This window comes from Bos indicus x Bos taurus, chromosome 7 (assembly GCF_003369695.1).
Source record: "Bos indicus x Bos taurus breed Angus x Brahman F1 hybrid chromosome 7, Bos_hybrid_MaternalHap_v2.0, whole genome shotgun sequence".
Taxonomy (NCBI): Eukaryota; Metazoa; Chordata; class Mammalia; order Artiodactyla; family Bovidae; genus Bos; species Bos indicus x Bos taurus.
Window position 1 is genome coordinate 29,500,925 of NC_040082.1, and position 23,091 is coordinate 29,524,015.

Sequence of the window (23,091 nt, forward strand, 5' to 3'; positions counted from 1 at the left end):
ACACGCTGGTAAAGTAATGCTCAAAATGCTCCAAGCCAGGCTTCAGCAATATGTGAACCGTGAACTTCCTGATGTTCAAGTTGGTTTTAGAAAAGGCAGAGGAACCAGAGATAAAATTGCCAACATCCGCTGGATCATCAAAAAAGCAAGAGAGTTCCAGAAAAACATCTATTTCTGCTTTATTGACTATGCCAAAGCCTTTGATTGTGTGGATCACAATAAACTGTGGAAAATTCTGAAAGAGATGGGAATACCAGACCACCTGACCTGCCTCTTGAGAAACATATATGCAGGTCAGGAAACAACAGTTAGGACTGGACATGGAACAACAGACTGGTTCCAAATAGGAAAAGGAGTACGTCAAGGCTGTATGTTGTCACCCTACTTATTTAACTTATATGCAGAGTATATCATGAGAAACTCTGGACTGGAAGAAGCACAAGCTGGAATCAAGATTGCTGGGAGAAATATCAATAACCTCAGATATGCAGATGACACCACCCGTATGGCAGAAAGTGAAGAGGAACTAAAAAGCCTCTTGATGAAAGTGAAAGTGGAGAGTGAAAAAGTTGGCTTAAAGCTCAACATTCAGAAAATGAAGATCATGGCATTTGGTCCCATCATTTCATGGGAAATAGATGGGGAAACAGTGGAAACAGTGTTAGATTTTATTTTGGGAGGCTCCAAAATCACTGCAGATGGTGATTGCAGTCATGAAATTAAAAGACACTTACTCCTTGGAAGAAAAGTTATGACCAACCTAGATAGCATATTGAAAAGCAGAGCCATTACTTTGCCAATAAAGGTCTGTCTAGTCAAGGCTATGGTTTTTCCAGCGGTCATGTATGGATGCGAGATTTGGATTGTGAAGAAAGCTGAGCACTGAAGAATTGATGCTTTTGAACTGTGGTGTTGGAGAAGACTCTTGAGAGTCCCTTGGACTGCAAGGAGATTCAACCAGTCCATTCTGAAGGAGATCAGCCCTGGGTGTACTTTGGAAGGAATAATGCTAAAGCTGAAACTCCAGTACTTTGGCCACCTCATGTGAAGAGTTGACCCATTGGAAAAGACTCTGATGCTGGGCGGGATTGGGGGCAGGAGGAGAAGGGGACGACAGAGGATGAGATGGCTGGAGGGCATCACCGACTCGATGAACATGAGTTTGAGTGAACTCCAGGAGATGGTGATGGACAGGGAGGCCTGGCGTGCTGCGAATCATGGGGTCACAAAGAGTCGGACGTGACTGAGCAACTAAACTGAACTGAACTGAAGTTGCCTCTTCAGGTCTTCCTAGCACTTGTGAAGCCACAGGCCACATAAATGCCAGTAAGACAAAAGCCTATATTCTGTGCATTTCTTATAAGTTTACTCACTAAATAGCTAAACGATTCAGAGCCGCATGTTCTCACAAATCTTGAAAAGAAAAAATAGACAGTGGGGTACACGTGTAACATTAATGTACTGAATAATTCATGGTAATCAATATCTTGTTGTTTACTCGAGAAGTCATGTCTGACTCAACTCTTTGTAACCCCATGGACTATAGCCCACCAGGCTCCTCTGTTCATGAGATTTCCCAGGCAAGAATACTGGCGTGGGTTGCCATTTCCTTCTCCAGGGGATCTTTCTGACCCAGGGATTGAAACCTCATCTCCTGCATTGCAGGTGGATTCTTTACCACTGAGATACTTGGGAAGCCCGATCAGTATCTTACTGCAGATTTAATCAAATTCTCAATACCAAGATAAATACCTCGTCTGACCAGTTTATATCATTGTATTAAGACTCAGTTTCTGCAATCCTATGAAAGAAATCACAGGTCCCTCAGTGTTGCTAGCCAAGTAAGACTCTACCCACAGATGACTAATTTTATCCATGCTTATCTCTCTGGAGTTATCAGGCTGCTGTATCTGTCAGGTGAATGCCAGGTGGACACAGAGGTGGAAAGAAGATGGAAAGAAATGGATATGCTGCAGACGAAGACAGGATCTTCGTCACTCAAGTTTCCCAAGATCTTGTTTTGCAGTAAATGTGAAATCAGAGGCAATAACAGGGCAGCAGTGTGGTAGGAACAGATCTGAGCCTCATTCTCAGGCACCGTGAGAACGTGAGCCAAGCCCTCCATCACTCTCGAGTCTCACACTTATTTCAAAACTATAAAATAAGAAAGACAGTCCCCGAATCCCCTCCGTGGTGCAAGGGTGACAATGAGATAATATTACACCGTGGAAGCAAAAGTCGTCAAGCCACAGTGGACAAGAAGAGATGGACTTCCTATAAAATAGCCCGACCAAAGAAATAAGAAATCGTTTTAGGGAAGGAGGACTGGGGAGGTTCGGGAGTCCACTGCTACTATTCAGGTATGTCTCAGGAGCTCTTATCTGGATCAACCCACAACTCCCCTGTGAATGATTCCAGTACATCTGAGGCCACATACTGGCGGCTCATAGCCGTACGTGGTCCACAGAAGGATTCTGCTTGGCCTGGATAGTAGTTTTTAAAGTGTATGAATTCACTTCCCACTTACAAATAGGATTTTTCATACAAACATCCAGATTTCTGGGTTTTCCTTAAAAAAAGAAAAGAATGAAAGAAAACAGCTGTGACAGCCCTAATCTGTCTCTGTCAAAATCAGAATGAGCTGAGCAGTAGCTGCCCCTTTTTCACACGATATCAGCTCTTCAACCCCGTCTTTCAGTTACCTGCCTGGCCCCGAAGTGGATGAAACTGTACTGCGGTCAAGCAGCAATTAAGCAATGTGAGCACATCAAAAAGTGAAAAGGCACAATCAACTGCTTTGTGTCTTGGCTGCGGAGAGACAGTCAGAGAGGAGAAAGATCTTCACAGAGTTCAGGAAAGGGCAGCACAAAGAAGGAGAACTTGGCAACACAACATGGTCAGGAAAAAGGGTGCTCGGGCCAGCTGGAACAAGGACCTGAGTCTGCTTGAAAGGCTTATCAAAAACACATGACGGGCAGAGGAGGCGCTCCGTGTGATCTGGCTTGCTGTGGGCATCCTGCCAGAAAGAGAATGCAATGGCCTCCTGACATGAGCATCCCTAGCTGTTCTGCAGGCTCATGCTAGTTCACAGGGATACATCAGGAGTCTGGGATTAGCAGATATGAACTACTATGTATAAAATAAACAGCAAGGTCCTACTATATAGCACAAGGGACTATATTCAATATCTTGCCTATAATGAAAAAGAATATGTATATTCACATTGCAGTACACTAGAAATTAGCACAGCATTGTAAACCAACTATACTTCCATAACAAAGAAAAAATTCTGACACACATGTAACTTCTCAGTTACAAAATTTTAATTCCAGTCTCTGTGTGCATGCATCTAAAAATAAGACTGGAATCCATGAGCCCAGAATATCTTTCCATTTCTTTGTGTCTCCTTCAAATTCAATAATGTCTTATGGTTTAACATTGTTAAAATGTCCATATTACCTAAAGCAATCTATGATTCAATGCAATTCCCATCAAAATCTCAACATTCTTTTTCACAAAAACAGGATGAAAATCTCAAAATTTGTATAGAACCACGCGTGTGCTGTGCATGCTACGTTGCTTTAGTCATATCTTTGTGACTCCATGGACTGAAGCCCACTAGGCTCCTCTGTCCATGGGATTCTCCCGGCAAAGATACTGGAGTGGGTTGCCACTTCCTCCTTCAGGGCATCTTCCTGACACAGGGATCAAACCTACGTCTCTTATGTCTCCTCCACTGGCAGGGGGGTTCTTTACCACTAGCATCACCTAGGAACCCTTATACAGAACCACAAAAGACCAAAAGCAATCCTGAGAAAAAAGAACAAATCTGGAGGTTTCACACACTCTGATTTCAAATTATACTTCAGGACTTCCCTGGTGGTCCAGTGGTTAGGAATTCACCTGCCAGTACAGGGGACACGGGTTCCATCCCTGGTCCAGGAAGATCCCACATGCCTTGGGGCATCTAAGACGATGTGCCACAGCTACTGAAGACCATATACCTAGAGCTCGCGGTCCACAGTCAGAGAAGCCAGCGCAACGAGAAGCCCCTGCTCATCAAAACTAGACAGAGCCCATGCCCAGCAATGAAAACTAACACACCCCAAAATAAACAAATAAAAAAGATATACTTCAGGTATACCTTGGAGATATTGCAGGCTCAGTTTCAGACCACAGCAAAAAATTGGATATTGCAATAAAGTAAGTCACGCAATCTTTCCAGTTTCCAGTGAATATAAAAGTTACATTGACATTATACTATAGTCTGTTAAATGTGCATTAGGTCTAAAAAAATAATGTACATACCTTAATTAAAAATACTTTATTGCTAAAAAGTGTTCTTGCCTGGAGAATCCCAGGGACAGAGGAGCCTAGTGGGCTGCCGTCTATGGGGTTGCACAGAGTCGGACACGACTGAAGTGACTAAGCAGCAAAAAGTGTTAACCATCATCTGAGCCTTCAGCAATTGATAATTCTTTTGCTGGTGGAGGGTCTTGCCTCAGTGTTGATGGCTGCTGACTGACCAGTTGCTGAAGGCTGTGGCAATTTCAAAAAATAAGACAACTATGAAGTTTGCCACATCAATTGACTCTTCCTTTCACCAACGATTTCGCTGTAGTATACAATGCTGTTTGATATTTTACTCCTAGCAGAGGTTCTTTCAAAACTGGAGTCAGTTCTCTCAAACCCTGCTGCTGCTTCATCAACTAAACTTATGTCATATTCTAAATCCTTTGTTGTCAAGACATTCAACAATCTTCCCAGCATCTTCGAAAAGCATAGATTCTCTCAAGAAACACTTTCTTTGCTCCTCTATAAGCAGTATCTCCTCATCTGTTCAAGTTTTATCATGAGATTGCAGCTAAGTCAGTCACATCTTTAGACTCCACTTCCAATTCTAGTTCTCTTGCTATTTCCAACCACATCTGCAGTGACTTCCTCCACCTGAAGTTTTGAATCCCTCACAGTCATCCACGAAGGTTAGAATCAACTTCTTCCAAATTCTTGATAATCTTGAGCTCTTCCCATGACTCATGAATGTTCTTAATTACATCTAGAAAGGTGAACACTTTACAGAAAGTTTTCAACTTACCCTTCCCAGATCCATCAGAAGAATCACTATGTATGGCAGCTATAGCCTCACAAAATGTAATTCTTAAATAATAGGACTTGAAAGTCAAAATGACTCCTTCCTCTACAGGCTGCAGAATGGATGCTGTGTTAGCAGGCGTGAAGACATGAACCTCGTTGTAGGTCTTCATCAGAGCTTTTGAGTGATCAGGTGCATTATCAATGAGCAGCATTATTTAGAGATGAATCTTTTTTTCTAAGCAATGGGCTTAAAATATTCAGTAAATCATGGTATAAATATATGTGCTATCATCCAGGCTCTGTTGTTCCATTTACAGATCACAGGCAAAGTAGATATAGCATAATTCTTAAGGGCCCTAGGGTTTTCAGAATGGTACATGAGCACTGGCTACCACTTCAAGTCACCAGCTGCATTAGTGCCTAACAAGAGTCAGCTTGTCCTTTGAAGCTTTGAAGCCAGGCACTGACTTCTCCTCCATGGCTATGAAAATCCTAGATGGCACCATATTCTAATAGAAGCCTGTTCCACTTGCATTGAAAATCTGCTGTTTAGTGTTTCCACCTTCATTAATGATCTTAGCTAGGTCTTCTAGATAACTTACTGTGGCTTCTATTATCAGCACTTGCTGCTTCACCTTGCACTTTTATGTTATGGAGTCAATTTCTTTTTTTTTCAACTTCATGAACCAACATTTGCTAGCTTCAGATTTTTCTTCTACAGCTTCCTCACCTCTCTCACTCTTCAAAGAACTGAAGAGAGTTAGGGCCTTGTTCTAGACTAGGCTTTGGGAATGTTGCAGCTGGTTTGGGGCTTCCCAGGTGGTGCTAGTCGTAAAGAATCTACCTGCCAGTGCAGGAGACACAAGAGAGGCAGGTTTGATTCCTGAGTCAGGACAATTCCCTAGAGGAGGGCATGGCACCCAATTCCAGTATTCTTGCCTAGAGAATCCCATGGACAAAGCAACCTGGCAAAGCTACAGTCCACAGGGTCACATGGAGTTGGACATGACTGAAACGACTTAGCATGCATGCAGCAGCTGGTTTATGGAGAAGGAAATGGCAACCCACTCCAGTATTCTTGCCTAGAGAATCCCATGGACAGAGGAGCCTGGTGGGCTGTTGTCCATGGGGTCACACAGAGTCGGACACGACTGAAGCGACTTAGCATGCATGCATGCATTGGAGAAGGAAATGGCAACCCACTCCAGCGTTCTTGCCTGGAGAATCCCAGGGACGGGGGAGCCTGGTGGGCTGCCGTCTATGGGGTCGCACAGAGTCGGACACAACTAAAGTGACTTAGCAGCAGCAGCTGGTTTGATCTTCTATTCAGACCACTAAAACTTTCTCCATATCAATAATAAGGTTGTTTTCCTTTTTTATCATTCATGTGTTCACTGGAGTAGCACTTTTAATTTCCTTTAAGAACTTTTCCTTTGCATTCGCAAGTTGGTTAACTGGTGCAAGAGGCCTAGCTTTCAGCATATCTTGGTTTTTGACATGTCTTCCTTAATAAATTTAATTATTTCTAGCTTTTGATTTCAGAGAAGGCAATGGCACCCCACTCCAGTACTCTTGCCTGGAAAATCCCATGGATGGAGGAGCCTGGTAGGCTGCAGTCCATGGGGTCTCGAAGAGTTGGACACGACTGAGCGACTTCACTTTCACTTTTCACTTTCCTGCATTGGAGAAGGAAATGGCAACCCACTCCAGTGTTCTTGCCTGGAGAATCCCAGGAATGGGGGAGCCTGGTGGCTGCCGTCTATGGGGTCACACAGAGTCGGACACGACTGAAGTGACTTAGCAGCAGCAGCAGCAGCTTTTGATTTAAAGCAAGAGACGTATGACTCTTCCTTTCACTTGAACACTTAAGAGGCCACTGCAGGATACATCATGAGAACCACTGGGCTGGAAGAAGTACAAGCTGGAATCAAGACTGCCGGGAGAAATATCAGTAACCTCAGATATGAAGATGATACCACCCTTATGGCAGAAAGTGAAGAGGAGCTAAAGAGCCTCTTGATGAAAGTGAAAGAGGAGAGTGAAAAGGTTGACTTAAAGCTCAACATTCAGAAAACGAAGATCATGGCATCTGGTCCCATCACTTCATGGGAAGTAGATGGGGAAACAGTGGAAGCAGTGTTAGACTTTATTTTTTTGGGCTCCAAAATCACTGCAGATGGTGATTGTAGCCATGACTTCTTGGAAGGAAAGTTATGACCAACCTAGATAGCATATTGAAAAGCAGAGACATTACTTTGCCAGCAAAGGTCTGTCTAGTCAAGGCTATGGTTTTTCCAGTGGTCATGTATGGATGTGAGATGTGGACTGTGAAGATGGCTGAGTGCTAGAGAATTGATGCAGTTCAAAGAACTGTGGTGTTGGAGAAGACTCTTGAGAGTCCCTTGGACTGCAAGGAGATCCAACCAGTCCATCCTAAAGGAGACCAGTCCTGGGTGTTCATTGGAAGGACTGATGCTGAAACTGAAACTCCAATAATTTGGCCGCCTCATGTGAAGAGTTGACTCATTGGAAAAGATTCTGATGCTGGGAGGGATTGGGGGCAGGAGGAGAAGGGGACAACAGAGGATGAGATGGCTGGATGGCATCACTGACTTGATGCACATGAATTTATTTGAGTAAACTCTGGGAGCTGGTGATGGACAGGGAGGCCTGGCATGCTGCAGTTCATGGGGTCGCAAAGGGTCAGACATGACTGAGTGACTGAACTGCACTGCATGTCAATACTCTTGTATCTCAGGGAACAGGGACGCCCGAGGAAAGTGAGAGAGACAGGAATGGCAGGTATAGAGCAGCCAGAATAAAAACATTTATTAAGTTCACCATCTTTATATTGTTATGGTTCATGGACCACCCCCAAATTAAATAGTAACATCAAAAGTTACTGATCATAGATAACCATAACAAATGTAATGATAAAGAAAAAGTTTAAAATATTGCAAGGATTACCAAAACGTGACACAGAGGCATGAAGTGAGCAAATGTTGTTGGAAAAATGGCACTGATAGACTTGCTTGACACATGGTTGCCAAAAATCTTCAACTTGTAAAAAGTATAAGATTTGTGAAGCACAATAAAGCAAAGTGTAGTAAAGTGAAGTATATCTGTACAAAGCTATAGTAATCAAAACAGCATGACATTGGCAGGAAAATAGACACAGATTAATGACACAGAATTGAGAGTCCAGGATAAACCTACATATATATGGACTATTAATTTATGACAAAGATGCAAAGACCACACAATGGGAGAAAAGGCAGTCTCTTCGATAAGTGGTATTGGGAAAGCTGGACAGCCATAAGCAAAACAATGAAACTAGACCACTCTTCTACTCCATACACAAAAATCAACTCAAAATGGATTAAAGACTTGGATATAAGACTTAAAGTCACAGAACCCCTAGAAAAAAACTTATGCAGTACACTCTTTAACATTGGTCTTAGCAATATCTTTCTGGATATGTCTCCTGAGGTAACGGAAACAAAAGCAAAAATAAACAAAAACTACATCAAGCTAAAAAACTGCACAGCAAAGGAAACCATCAGCAAAACAAAAAAACAACCTACTGAATGGGAGAAGATATTTGCAAATCATATATGCAATAAAGGTTTAATATCCAAAATATATATAAAGAAACGCATGCAGGGAATTCCCTGGTGATCCAGTGGTTAGGACTCCACACTTTTCGTGCTGGGGGCCTGGGTTTGATCCCGGGTTGGGAAACCCAAGATCCCACAGGCTGGACAGTGCAAAGAAAATAAATAAAAGAATCTATGATAGAAGCAGAGCTGAAAATTAGAGGAAAACATTTTTTAAAAAAACTCACACAACTCAACAACAATTAAACAAACACCTCTATTAAAAAGTGGGCAGAGGATCTAAGTAGACATTTTTCCAAAGACCTACAGTGGACAGCAGGCACATGAAAAGTGTTCAACATCACTGATCATTAGGGAAATGCTAATCAAAATCACGGTGGCATATCACCTCACACTAGTTAAAATGACTATGATCAAAAAGACAGGAAATAACAAGTGCTGGTAAGGATGATGAGAAAGGGAATACAAACACTGGTGGTGGGAATGTAAGTTGGCGCAGCTACTATGGAAAACAGTATGGAGATTCCTCAAAAAATTAAGACTAGACTCACCATATAAGCCAGTTATTCCATTTCTGAACAGTATGGAGATTCCTCAAAAAATTAAGACTACAATCACCATGCTGCTGCTGCTGCTATGTCGCTTCAGTCATGTCCGACTCTGTGTGACCCCATAGACGGCAGCCCGATAGGCTCCCCTGTCCCTGGGATTCTCCAGGCAAGAACACTGGAGTGGGTTGCCATTTCCTTCTCCAATGCATGAAAGTGAAAAGTGAAAGTGAATCACCATATAAACCAGTTATTCCATTTCTGAGTATTTATCCAAAGAAAATGAAGATACTAATTCAAAAAGACACATGCACCCCTATATTCAGTGTAGCATTATTTGTAATAGCCAAGATATGGACACAACCTAAGTGCTTATCAATGGATGAATGGATAATGATGCAGTATATGTGCACAACACAATACTATTCAGCCATAAAAAAAAAAAAAAAAGATGAAACAACATGGAGAGACCTTGAGGGTATTACGCTAAGTGAAATAAGTCAGATGGAAAGAGACAAATGCCCTATGTTTTTACTCATATGAGGAATATAAAAAATAAAATAAACAACTAAACCAAACATAACAGAAATGAACATAGATACAGAGTAATGGTTATCAAGGGGAGAGGGACACTGGGGATGGTGCAATGGTTAAAGGGGGTCAACTGTGTAGTGATGGATGGAAACTTTCTGTGGTGAGCAAACAGTAGTGAATACAGAAGTTGAAGTATTATACAATGTTGCACACGTGAAACTTAAAAATAAATAATTTAAGACTTGGAGTCATTTTCAGTTATATCCAATTTGCCAAAGCTCTTTGTTTTTCACTAATAATAGTGATAATAGCATTTTCATTAAAAATATAAATCAGATACAGGCTGTCTTCCAAACTTCAACTAGCTATATTAAGACGTTTTAAAAAATGGATTTTATATTATGCTGGAAAAAAATAGAAAATATGTCTCAGACTAGGATACTTTCAGTAGGCATGCTACAACCAGAGAAGGAATAAATATACCTTCTCCAGCTAGTTTAGTGGTTCTCCATCTTGGCTCCTCCTAGGGCCAAATATCACCTGGGGAACTTTAAAAATCCTGATGCCCAGGATGTACCCAGACCAATCAAGTCAGAATCTGTGGAGGAGGAACCAGTTATCAGTATTTTTAAAAGTGGGTCCAGAATTGGGAGAGTGGCACTGACATATAAGCACTGCCATGTATAAAATAGAGGCTTAACGGGAAGCTGTTGTATAGCACAGGGAGCTCAGCTCAGTGCTCTGCGATGACCTGGAGGGGTGGGACAGGGATGTGAGCGGACGGAGGTTCAAGAGGGAGGGGATATGCACACACACACACACCTCTCTCTCTCTCTCTCTCTCTATATATATATATATCTGATTTACTTCACTGTACAACAGACAGTAACACAACATTGTAAGTCAATTATACTCCAATAAAAAACAAATAAATAGCAGGTCCAAGATCAATTCACACCAAGCTCAGATCTACTACTGGCTACACAAACCTGAGTGGTTTGACAGGGCATAAAACAGATTATGAATTATCTATTTCACAATTACCAAGTCGCCACCAATAAAGAACTCACTATTCCCCCAAGCAACTGTAACTGTGCCATTAATTTTCCTATAAATGCAATCAACCATTCCTCTACTTTGTTAATTTAGTTTGACTTGCACAGAAGGGCAAAACCTACAATCATCTCCCAGATAATCAAGAGTTGCTTGTAGTACCTCTGCTGCCATTATTTCTACTCTCATAAAAATAACCCACCTCACACTTTCATATTTCATTTTAGATCATTTCATAAACTCTATCATTAATCCCAGAGCTTCAGGTGTATAGTAAGCACCATGATATGCTCTGATATGTGTATTCATTGGATTTGCATTTCTATTCAAATCATAACTATATCCAAACTGCACCTGCAGATTCCCTGTATCAGCAGCCATCTGAAAGGCACACATTTTAATCTGACTTTAATGCAGAGCTCCTCAATTTGAGCAGATGCTCGAAACTACATTTCAACCAGCGTGGTGGCTCATAAGACCCACTGATTTTTTTTTTTTGGTCTCATTGTTGTATAGAGTTAAAACCCCGCCACCAAAAAGAGGACTTATTTGACTGATTGATGATCATTGGTCCCACTGCCATCTCCAAGCCCACCTGCTCCCCAAGATGATCAGAATTTCCTAAAGCTGCTATCATTCCAGGAATGATCAGGACTGAACTCATAAGCAGATTTACCAGGAAGCCAATGAAGCTTAAGCCTGAGGGCCTCTCAATGTGTCTGGGCCTCTTCCAGAGCTCTGAAGGTTTGTACTTGTAATTTGATACACTTTTGCTTTAGGCAAATTGTGTGTTATACCCCACAAACCCTAGATCCATTCATAATGGGCCTAATGTAACTTGGTTGCCATTTGGAAGGCAAGCACTAAACTAAGCTGTGAAATCTTCATAATGTGAAGTCAACAAGAATTAGCTGTGTTACAACCATGTCGACAGGTCAGTCTTTTCTTCCTCTCCAACAGAGGTTGCCAACAAAGGTCTGTCTAGTCAAGACTATGGTTTTTCCTGTGGTCATGTATGGATGTGAGAGTTGGACTGTGAAGAAAGCTGAGCGCCGAAGAATTGATGCTTTTGAACTGTGGTGTTGGAGAAGACTCTTGAGAGTCCCTTGGACTGCAAGGAGATCCAACCAGTCCATTCTGAAGGAGATAAGCCCTGGGACTTCTTTGGAAGGAATGATGCTAAAGCTGAAACTCCAGTACTTTGGCCACCTCATGCAAAGAGTTGACTCACTGGAAAAGACTCTGACGCTGGAAGGGATTGGGGGCAGGAGGAGAAGGGGATGACAGAGGATGAGATGGCTGGATGGCATCACTGACTCGATGGATGTGAGTCTCAGTGAACTCTGGGAGTTGGTGCTGGACAGGGAGGCCTGGTGTGCTGCAATTCATGGGGTCGCAAAGAGTCAGACACGACTGAGCGACTGATCTGATCTGATCTGAACAGAGGTACTCCTGTTGGTCTACAAGGAAAGAGGGCATGGTGTGGAAGGAAAAGAAACCCATCATTGGAAAGGACAGGCTCTAGGTCCTAAAAGAAACCAGAGGGAAAAATCTAGGCTTTTCCAGTGTGTGCAGAAATCAGGTAGGCTTGGACCCAAGGGGCAGGACTGGCAATCCTGAGCAGATCCCAGGCCACCTGCCATAGATACAAATCAGCTTTCTCTGCCTTTACAGCTAGGCATGTACATCTTGTTTGGCCTTTTTGTGAAGAAATTCTCTGTTCATCCTCTTGCTAAATTAAAATTCATTCTCATGTAGTAAAGTTACTTTCTAAGCAAATATTAATGAGAAATGGCTCACATGCAAATGTCTGGAGTGAATATTTGAAAGCATAACCACTAATTGATGGTTCTAACCCAGAGTTCCCAGACTGCTGTGTATTTTGATGGAGGTAGAAGTGGGGGACGTGGAGATAGATGGGAGAGGATTAAAATGGGAGGGAACCTGAAGAGGAGCCTGAAATATGGAAGCCCACTCTGCAGACTGCATGGCTTGGCCAGGCAGCACCTTGTATCAGGCTATCAGCCACAAGCAGCAGGTTGGAACCACCAGCTGGGCTTATATTGCAGTCAATCAAGCAGATAGACCTGGAAAGATAGATGTGAGCATGAGGTCTCTACAACCTTCTCTCCTGCTCACTTTGGAGCTCTCCACATTCTGTGGGCACATGCGGGTCAATAATTCCTGATTCAGAGAGTGGATGAAAAGACCGATATCAGATCTTAACCGTTCTCTAGCACTCCTTCCCTTCGGACATTTGTCCTTCTGGGTCTAGAACTTCTTTGGAGAGCATCGGGCTCTCCCTGACCAGCCAAGAAGTCCAGATCATCCTCTTAGTACTTCCTTTCTTTCTGCTCCATTTCCACCTGCTCTCTTGACCTGTGAACTTCACCCTTCTGCCAAGTTCTCCCAGGCAGGTGGACTCTCCTGTGGGACCAGCTCCATGGAGCAGCTGAACCCCAGGGAAGTACTGATCCCTTCTCCAAAACTGATCCCCTTTCTTAGTACCATGGGCCATGGAGACTGACCCCTGTATCCCCAGCAGGGCCACAGACACTGCCAAATCCATCTTTCATTTCATTTATGTCTAAAATTGGATCACGTAGGGGCACAGTTCTTGAGATGCTATCCTACTGTGTGCCCCCTTTGCCTGGTAAAGTAATAAAGCCACTCTTTTTCCTCCATAAAAAACAAAAACAAATAAAAACACAATTGGATCATGAGGCTCCAGGCCATATTATAGGAGACAGCAGCAGCAGTGTGATGAGAGGAGCACCAGGCTACCCTGCATCCAGCACACTGGCTGCGGTTAGCCAGCAGTCTGCCCTCCTCAGCCAGCTCACTGAGCAGGAGCTTTCTTGCTGCGGCTCTTCCAGCAGCAGGAGAGAAGCAGGAAGACAGGCGGCAGAGCAGCAGCAGGGTTCAGTGAGGAAGACGGCTCTTATGGCTACTTCATCTCTGGCTCATCATGGATGGATAAGCCCGAGTCCGAAAGCAATTCTCCATTAGAAGTCTGCTTCAGCCTCGGGTGAATAAAGGTACCTTCCCTGACCCAGCCTCCAGCTAATGGGGAGATGGGTTCATTCCAAATTGACTGAAAAGCTATTTTCCCTCACAAACCATATTTAAATTAAGAAACCTGTGAGGAAGCTCTATACTTCACCTTTTCCAAAGATAGGCTAGATTGTGAGAACAAAAGACAGGAGAAAGTCTCAAGGAATCACAGTTGATAACTCACTCTGCCGAAAGGGTAAAGAAGACCCCTATTACTTCATCAAAGAAATGTTCATTATTATAACATGCAGTCAACAGCAGAAGCTGACTGGATTGAGAAGACATCCATATTATTACCGTTACATGCTGTACTGTGTGCCATGCTGATGGGAACTGGGGGGAAGGTTTAGGGAATATTTGGGGCAAAGAACATCCCCAGTTTGCCTGACCACATCCAGTGAAGTATGTGTGGTAAAATATTTAAGATGTGGAATGTCATCAATGTGCAAAGATTTTCCATTCAGATGGGATAATTACCTCATCTATATATATATATATAATCATAATTACCATGGTAATTCGTGTTCATTATAGAATATCTCTCTGTTCTGACATCAGTTTAGAAAGATTTCACCCAGACAGCACCTACCAGTTACAACTGTTTAATACAGGTTCACAGGCTTTGGAAATATCCTTTTTTTGTCCATTGTTAATGAGCAATTGCTAATTAATAAAATATATCATCACTTCCAGAACCCATGGAGTTAGTTTAGGTGAAGGAACTCACAGCAAGAGGATTGTTTAAACCACATACAGATTTATTTTAACATAATGTCCTTCTTGCACATGAGAAAAGAGGACAGAGATAATAAATATAATTTTTCATCTACTTAAAATACTGTGCTTTTCTTTTAGGTACTTCTTTACCTTGAAAATTAACTGACAACAATTCAGCACCACAGAGCTACTGGAAATGAATTATGAGTCCAATAGATCCCTCTCTCCTCTCCCACCCTCCACAAGCCTTCCCTCCCACCGTGCATACGCTTTTAGCACCGTACTCAATTAAAAGGGAAACATACGTTCTCAACAATTTGGCTTAAAAGGTTAATGAACTCTGCTAATACAACATAAGAGAAATAACACATCCTGTTCTGATATGGAAGTTCTTGAAAGTGTTAAGCATAGGCTACCTGTATGAGACTTACCTGTAGGTGTTTATTTAAAAGACAGTCTTACACCAAGACACACTGACAGACTAGGAAGCTGGGAATCTGCAATTTTAAGAAGCTGCCCAGTGTATTATCAAGATGCTGGCAGGCGAGGACCCCTGATTTACCATAAATTGCCAGAGGTCTGGGCAATTAATTGCCAAGCGCTCAACAGCTCGCCCCTACTCACCGGGTGGACTCCCGTGTCCTGCTGCAGCTGTAGCGATTGCAAAAGCAGAGGCCGGTGAAACAGAGCAGTGGGAGTTGTCAGCCGTCTGTCCTGGTTATTTAAAAAGAATGGGAATGGCATGGTGAGGCACATGCATAATATTACATAATGAAAATTCTCATTTTCATTCCTGCACTGAATGAAGGGTTGGGTCAAATATCCTGTGTTGTCCTTATTAATAGGCAAATAACAAGATTCTATATCAACCAGTTCATTCTAGTTATAGATCCAAGAGAAATGAAAACATACGTCTATACAAAAACTTCTACACAAACATTCACAGCAGTATTATTCATAATAGCCAAAAAGTAAAAACAGCCAAATCTCCCCCAACTGACGAAATGATAAACCAAATCAAAAATTCCCATGTGAGGGAATATGATTTAGCCACAAAAGGCATGAGGTAATACATACCACAACATGAATGTACCTTGAAAGCATCATACTAAGTGAAAGCTGGTCACAAAAAGTCACGTATTATATGATCCCATTTATATAAAATGTCCATAATAGGTAAATACACAGAGGCAAAAAGTAAATTAGTGGTTTCCAGGTGTATTGGGGGATGAGAATGGGAAGTGACCACTGATGTGTACAGGATTTCTCTAGCAGGGGTGATGAAAATATCTGGATTGAGACAGTGGTTATGGTCGCTCAGCCTTGTGAATATATAAAACCAATGAACTGCACACTTGAAAAGGGTGAATCTTATGGTATGTGAATTTTATCTCAATATAAACATATATATATTTTTTAATATTCTACATGTTACAGATAGAATTTTCTTCTCAAAGCACCCTCAGAAAGGGGGATGGGCTCTCATATTGAAGGATGCACTGAGCACCTTTTTGTACCCCCTCTCACTTCTCAGATATTTACACACAGCACTTGATAATGTTGATGCCAACCTCACTGTTTTTCTCGTTCAGGCTTTTAGTGAAGATAGTTCATTTCTTCTGTGGCTTTTCTGTGATTCTGTGGTTTTATTAGTTTGCCTCTAAAGTCATATAGTCATGCTTAAAATAAATAAAAGGGGAAGCAAAGAGCTGCTTAATGTGCCTAAGCACTAAAGCACAAAACAGCTCTACCCTCTCCTTCAGCTATAGCCTGAAGACATTTGTGGAACAAGGTGGGCAAGAAGATAGATGAACAGGCAAAATTTCAGCTACACACTGAGAAAACGTGGGCTGCTGTCACTATTTGGATCCTCCATATCATCACAGACTGTGGTTTCCTTCCTGCATCTCTGGGATTTGGTTGGATCAGGAAAGAAACAAAGGACTTAGTTAATCCACAAACAGGATGAGGATTTTCAAATAATGCCTATATAAATTTAAAGAATTTTAAATGAATATAAACATATGAAAATAGACCATAAAACAGGGCTCTAATGATAGTAACCAAGTGGATAGCACTTAAATAACTCTTGCCTTGGTAAAATTTTGCTTCCATATAGTTTGACCCCAAACTCTTCCAGGTTAATAATGAACTCAAGGGAGTCTGTCTGACATGGCAATGGTCACGGAAGTTGCCAAGGTCTGGACTGATCAAGGCTCTAAGAACAGTAAAGAGATTTGGCCAATCCCATAGTAGTCTTATAACAAGGCAGAGAAGTCTAACTTGTTACATTGGTTTTCCAGAAGTACCCAAATGTCAGGGTGACCCATGACTGATCAGGAGCCCAAAATCAGTCCCACTCCTCAAGAGCTAATATCCATCAGGGCAATTCTGCTGACAATGGTCCACTCAGGCTAGCTTCTCTTGGAGCTGATGGCAATGACAGCTTCCACTGTGTTGCTGAGGCTACAAATGAAATGACCATTTGCAGCCAAGCACTCTGTCTTTTGCTAAACTGCCTTACTTGAAGTAGAAGTATGAAAGTCAGAAAACATCTACATTTACTTAGGTTACTTGGGGTGAATCTGCTTTCACAAGTGAATAATTTTCCCTTCCAATTTGAAACAATTGTCTTGAGAAAAAAGGAGACATTTCAAAAACAACTGTTATTTGTAGTTATATTTACTTAAGCGATGGGGAGATAAAAGTTTTCTATCTTTTGCTCTGATAGTTTTCCCTTCAATTAGAAATGGTATATTTTAAAACAAATTATGGGATAATATTTTATAATTTTCATAATAGAAAATATACCAGATTCTGCCACTAACAATGAAGACTGGAGTCCCAGGCAACTGGACATTACTTTAGTTGAAATACTGTTCTTAATAAGGTCACCCCACAGTTTTGTGTCCCAGACGAACCTATTTAATAGAGACTACACTGGGATTCATTGTAATGTCATCAGAGTCTGGGAACACTTTGGCAAAACCAGCACTGACATTTAATCAACTGGCAACCAAGAACAGGCTTAGAGATTAACCTGTGATTCAGGTTACTCCACACAAAATACCACGCAATGATGGTGGTCAAGTAAATACTGGTTATATTAGTGACATTTTCTCTAATCATTTATGTTCCACTACTTGCTCCCATGGTAACATTTGCTTCCAATTAATTTTCATAATTGAGACTGAAAAATATTTGGGAACTGAAATGGTAAGGTAAACAAAAGATTCAGGAGCTAGAATCATCTCTCACTTGCATGTTTCTGAGACCCTTCCTGAGTGCTCACCTCCAGGCTGGCGGTAGCGGAGGTGCCGAGGAGTTGAGGGTGACCTGCAAGGTGACAGTTCTGCGGCATCGGCTACGGGTGAGCTGTCCACACCTGCTCGGTCCACCGGCGCAGACTCGAGGACTGCTGCTTTAAAACATCACACATTTTAACAACCAGGTTATGAATTCAAGAGCTTCTTGTTAGTATCATGCATGGGAACACAAAAGTTCCTTATGGATAATAAGCATTTCATACTAGTCTGTATTTTTAAAGGACTTTATCATGATATCGAAGAACCGACTCATTGGAAAAGACCCTGATGCTGGGAAAGATTGAAGATGGGAGGAGAAGGGGACGACAGAGAATGAGCTAGTTGGATGGCATCACCTAAGTGATGGACATGAGTTTGAGTAGCTCCAGGAGTTGTTGATGGACAGGGAAGCCTGGCGTGCTGCAATCCATGGGGTCGCAAAGAGTCGGACAAGACTGAGAGACTGAACTGAACTGATCATGATATCAAGCCACTCCTCCTGGCAGAATGCTGACGATACACAACATGTGGTTAGTGGCTACAGTACAGAACATTTTTCCATCCTTCCAGAAAGTTCTAATGCCCTAGAGCTACAGATAAGCAGCAGGCCAGTGGAAATTTTTATAATGAAAGTTGAGAGGTTTTAAGATAATTTGAGTCTCTTCACTGCAGGTAACATCCCATGAGTAAAAGAAACATCATTTCAGGGTCACATTCAAGCTATTACCACATCCCTTGCACTAACTTGTTAACCAGGTAAAACTACAACTGCATGTGTGTTATTTTAAGGAAAAGCACTACAAAAATTTCATAAACTTCTAACAACTCTTTGATTTCTTTTTCCTTGGGCTTTGCATCAACTGGTAAAAACTGCACCACCTCCACTAATTTTCCATTATCTCTATCAGCAGAATTATTCTCAACTCCTTTTACCATTCCATTCAAGATTTCACTCAACAAACTCGACAAAATTCCTAATGACTTCACATAAAGCCATTTTTACACTTGTATGTGATTCACTCCTTTAGAAATATGGCCCAAATTCAGCTCTTCTGAAACACAAAGGGGCCAGGGAAGGGAAATGGTTAGAATCTTTCCTTGAATGACATAATTACAGTCAAGCTGGCAATGATGCAGGATGGAGACAAAAAAAAAATCAGTGCTTAGCTGTTAGTTTTATTATTTTCTAAATAAGTCCCTCAAAATTCAGTAATAGAAGGCATCTGCTCTGCAAGAGCAAGCAGAATATCAAACGTGTGTCCTCGGTCTGATTCAAGCATTCATTCCTCTGAGGCAAATGAGCAAATCATTTAGTCAGCAATTACACTGAACCAAAAAACTTCCCAGTGCGAGAGCTGGACAGGGCTCGGGAAGTCCACTGAAAGGACAGAAAAGCACAGCGTAACACTGCAAGCAAACGGGCACCTACAGAGAGGAAAAATCACACCAGCACAGTGCGGGGGAAAGAAGCGTTTCCTTCTGGCAGGTTCACGTTCAATCAATCCCTGCAAACAGCTTTGCCTGCAGAACGAGTGGGCAGATGTGGGCTCAAAACAAATGCTAAAATTGGGAGCACTTTCAACCCACAGGCAGGCAATTTTCAACCTAGGAACAAAGAAACAGACACTAGTGATGTGGGTCGAGAGGCAATGCTTAGACTGTGTGGACAGCCAGGGCCCAAGAGAACGCGGATGGACTGAGAGACCCGAACACCATGCGCAGGCCCCCGTGGTTCTCCTCTCTTCTCCGCTGCAGGTTATGTTTTGTTGATATCCCACCACTGGGTGGAATCTGAATGTGTGTTGGGCTGAAATTTGTGCTTTTTAGAAGAATTCAATATAGCAGAAGGTGGGGCCTTTCTAGAAGGAAGAAAGAAGACCACTAAACCAGTCCATTCTGAAGGAGATCAGCCCTGGGTGTTCTTTGGAAGGAATGATGCTAAAGCTGAAACTCCAGTACTTTGGCCACCTCATGTGAAGAGCTGACTCATTGGAAAACACCCTGATGCTGGGAGGGATCGGGGCAAGAGGAGAAGGGGACGACAGAGAATGAGATGGCTGGATGGCATCACCGACTCGACATGAGTCTGAGTGAACTCTCGGAGTTGGTGATGGACAGGGAGGCCTGGCGTGCTGTGATTCATGGGGTCGCAAACAGTCAGACACGACTGAGTGACTAAACTGAACTGAATGGATGTTGAGTGAGCCTGGAACACATCTGGGGATTAGTAGAGGTGAAACCAACTGCATTACTCTTCCCTTACAAGTTCAGAGCCTCACTGAGATGAGGGATAGCTCCTGTTTCTCTTTTTTTCCCTTCATGTCATTTGAAGTTCTCTTGCCAGGAAAGATGGCAAGGCTGGCATTATAACTGCAATGACAATAAAATCGGACAAAGGTTACTAGCATTTTGCAAAGACAGCACCCTGCAACTGTCTAGCCGGACAGCAGTGAGAGGACCCATGGCCCCACTACAGACCCAACAGAGAAGCTGATCTTGTGCAATGAGCTTTGGAAAGTTGCATCCTGAGGTGAACAGCAGAAAATGTATAAACTCCGGGCACAGACTTCTTATTCAAGTTTGCCGACTGTTTAAAGTGTCAACATTATGCAAAGCACACACAAACATCTTTCAAATTAAAGAGAGATCATTGTCTCCATTTACTTTGCCAACTGGAATTTTCAAGATTAGACAGCAGAGTTAACACAGCAGCACTCTTGGCTTCTACAGACATTGTGCACACGCACACACACACACACACACACATACACACACACACACACACAAACTGACCTTGTCAGGCTGATGCTGAAGTAAAGTGTTTCATCTATGACTTTTCTGGAAGTATTCATGATCGGTACTGCCTATATACCAATGCAAAATAAAAGGAAAAACTAAATCTATAATTCCTTCGTTTCACCCTTCAAAAAAATGCCCAAGAGCTCCCTAGACCTCAGAATTATGTCTAAGCTTTCTATTCACAGTGTTTCCTTTATGAGGATCCACAGGATAAATTATTCTCAAGTCTCAGGAGCAAGAAAATATGTGCCTGCAGACCAGTCTATTCTTAGTTGTCTGTATGAATCATATAATTGATTACACTCAAAACCAAAATCAGAATGACTCCAGGAACTGGAGAGAACCACACAGCATTTGTTTGTTCAACAATTTTTCTTCATTGCCTATTTCTTTATCTATTTGATTTTTAATCCAGCGTACCATGTGCCTCTCTTAGTTACATCTTTAACACTTTGAAGAACAATATGGGAAGTAAATACATTAAAAATCATCAGAAGACAGCTACCCGAAAGGGAAAAGAAATCAAGATGCAAAGAAGTGGCCAGAAACAAAGTATTTAAGGGAATGATGGGCCTTCCCAGGTGGCACTGGTGGTAAAGAACCTGCCTGCCAATGCAGGAGATGTAAGAGACACAGGTTCAATCACTGGGTGGGGAAGATCCCCTGGAGGGGGCACAGCAGCCCACTCCAGTTTTCTTGCCTGGAGAATCCCATGGACAGAGGAGCCTGGTGGGCTATAATACATAGGGTCACAAAGAGTCGGACACAACTGAAGCGACTTAGCACACACGCAAGGGAAGGATTGTTAGGGGGGTAGTAATTATAGTAAAAATGAGAGAAAAAGGGGGACGTGTCAGTGGGTAGTCGTGACTACGACACGCTGGACTGTGGGGAGAGGACTGGACATCTCTGGAGCTGAGGTAGGTTTTCACGGGCTAACAAGTGCCATGGCCATGCATGGACACAATCCTGAACAACCCCACCTCCACAGCAAGATGGCTCTGCATTTAACCTTGACTGGAGAACCACAAAATCCTATCTCTACCCCACAAGCCATGTGAATAAACTGACCCCTGAAACTCTAACTGCATATCATTTGTTTGGGGGAAATCCAGTGGAGATACAGAAGTAGTAAGCCCATAACTTTGGTTTTTCTCTAATGTGAGAAAGATCCTAATATTTCTGCCTCGCCTTTATCCATGGGCCCTCACCATCTGCTGGGCCCTGGTCAGCAACAACCTGAGCTGCCACATAATAAGGTCTCCAGGTGCCACTAGCTGTGCCCACAACATTCCCACCTCTGGCAGTCTGTTAGCGTCTTGCCCTGAGAGCTTGATTTGGTCCTTTCTCATTTATCTTGGCTCCCCAGTTCTAAACTTTTTCCACCTCATTACTCTTGGGGAAAAGCCACTGATTCCTGCCAGTGATTACACCTCTACGTGAGACAGTAGGCCAAACAGATGTTATGATGCGGAATGGGACCATCACATGCACTCTGGGCTCGGGCCTGGAAGACCAGAACTAGGGAACTTGGTGACCACTGTAGAACAATTCATGTGCAAGTAAAAGTCTAAAAATTAATTATTATGGGTAAGGGGCAACTTGACTGAGGGCCTTTAGAACTGTAACACATACTTAGTATATAATACAGAAAGGAATAGATTTTTCTTTTGCTCCTCTATTAAAGAAAGAAGTTACTATCTATACTATCAGGCCCTAGCCAAGTTAAAATGCAATCTCTAGAAAATCACAAAAAAGGAGAAAGATTCTTACCATGCTCCCATTAGAAGGCCACTATCAAAAGAACAGAAAATACTAAGTGTTGGCAAGGATGCAGAGAAACTGGAACCCTGTACTCTGTTGATGGGAATGGTAAGTGGTGTCGGCACTATCAAAAACAAAAATTTCCTCAAAAAATTAGAAACAGAATTACCATATGATCTAGCAATCTCGCTTCTGGGTATATATGCAAAAGAACTGAAAGCAGGGTCTTGAAGAGAATCTGCATACACGTGTACACTGCAGTATTACTCACAAGAGCCAAGAGAGGGAAACAACCCAAAAGTCCATCAAGAGAGGGATGGATAAAAAAAATATGGAATGCACATACAAAGGAATACTATTCAGCTTTAAAAAAGGAGAAAACCCTGGCATGTGTTACAACAAAGATGAACCTTGAGGACATTATGCTACATGAAAAAGCCAGTCACAAAAAGGCAAATACTGTGTGGTTTTACTTATATACAATACAAGAAGTAATCAAACTCACAGAAACAAAAATAAGATGGTGGCTGCCAAGGGCTGGGGGAGGGAGAAATGGGGAGTTGTTCAATGGGTATATAGTTTCAGTTTTTTAAGATGAAAAAGTTC

The 23,091-nt window shown here is 42.2% G+C and overlaps 1 protein-coding gene across 3 annotated transcripts in view; it reads right to left on the reverse strand.

Annotated features, from left to right (window-relative positions):
• RASGRF2 (Ras protein specific guanine nucleotide releasing factor 2) overlaps nt 1–23,091 on the reverse strand; it is a 266,845-nt gene that overhangs the window by 90,279 nt on the left and 153,475 nt on the right. For 2 of the 3 annotated variants that reach the window (XM_027545701.1, XM_027545704.1), the window contains exons 16-17: nt 17,910–18,038; nt 15,242–15,331 (exon numbers count right to left, since the gene is read on the reverse strand). In XM_027545701.1, the coding sequence (XP_027401502.1) occupies nt 15,242–15,331; nt 17,910–18,038 (219 nt within the window). The remainder of the gene's footprint in view (nt 1–15,241; nt 15,332–17,909; nt 18,039–23,091) is intronic. The other variant, XM_027545703.1, reaches the window with a different exon arrangement.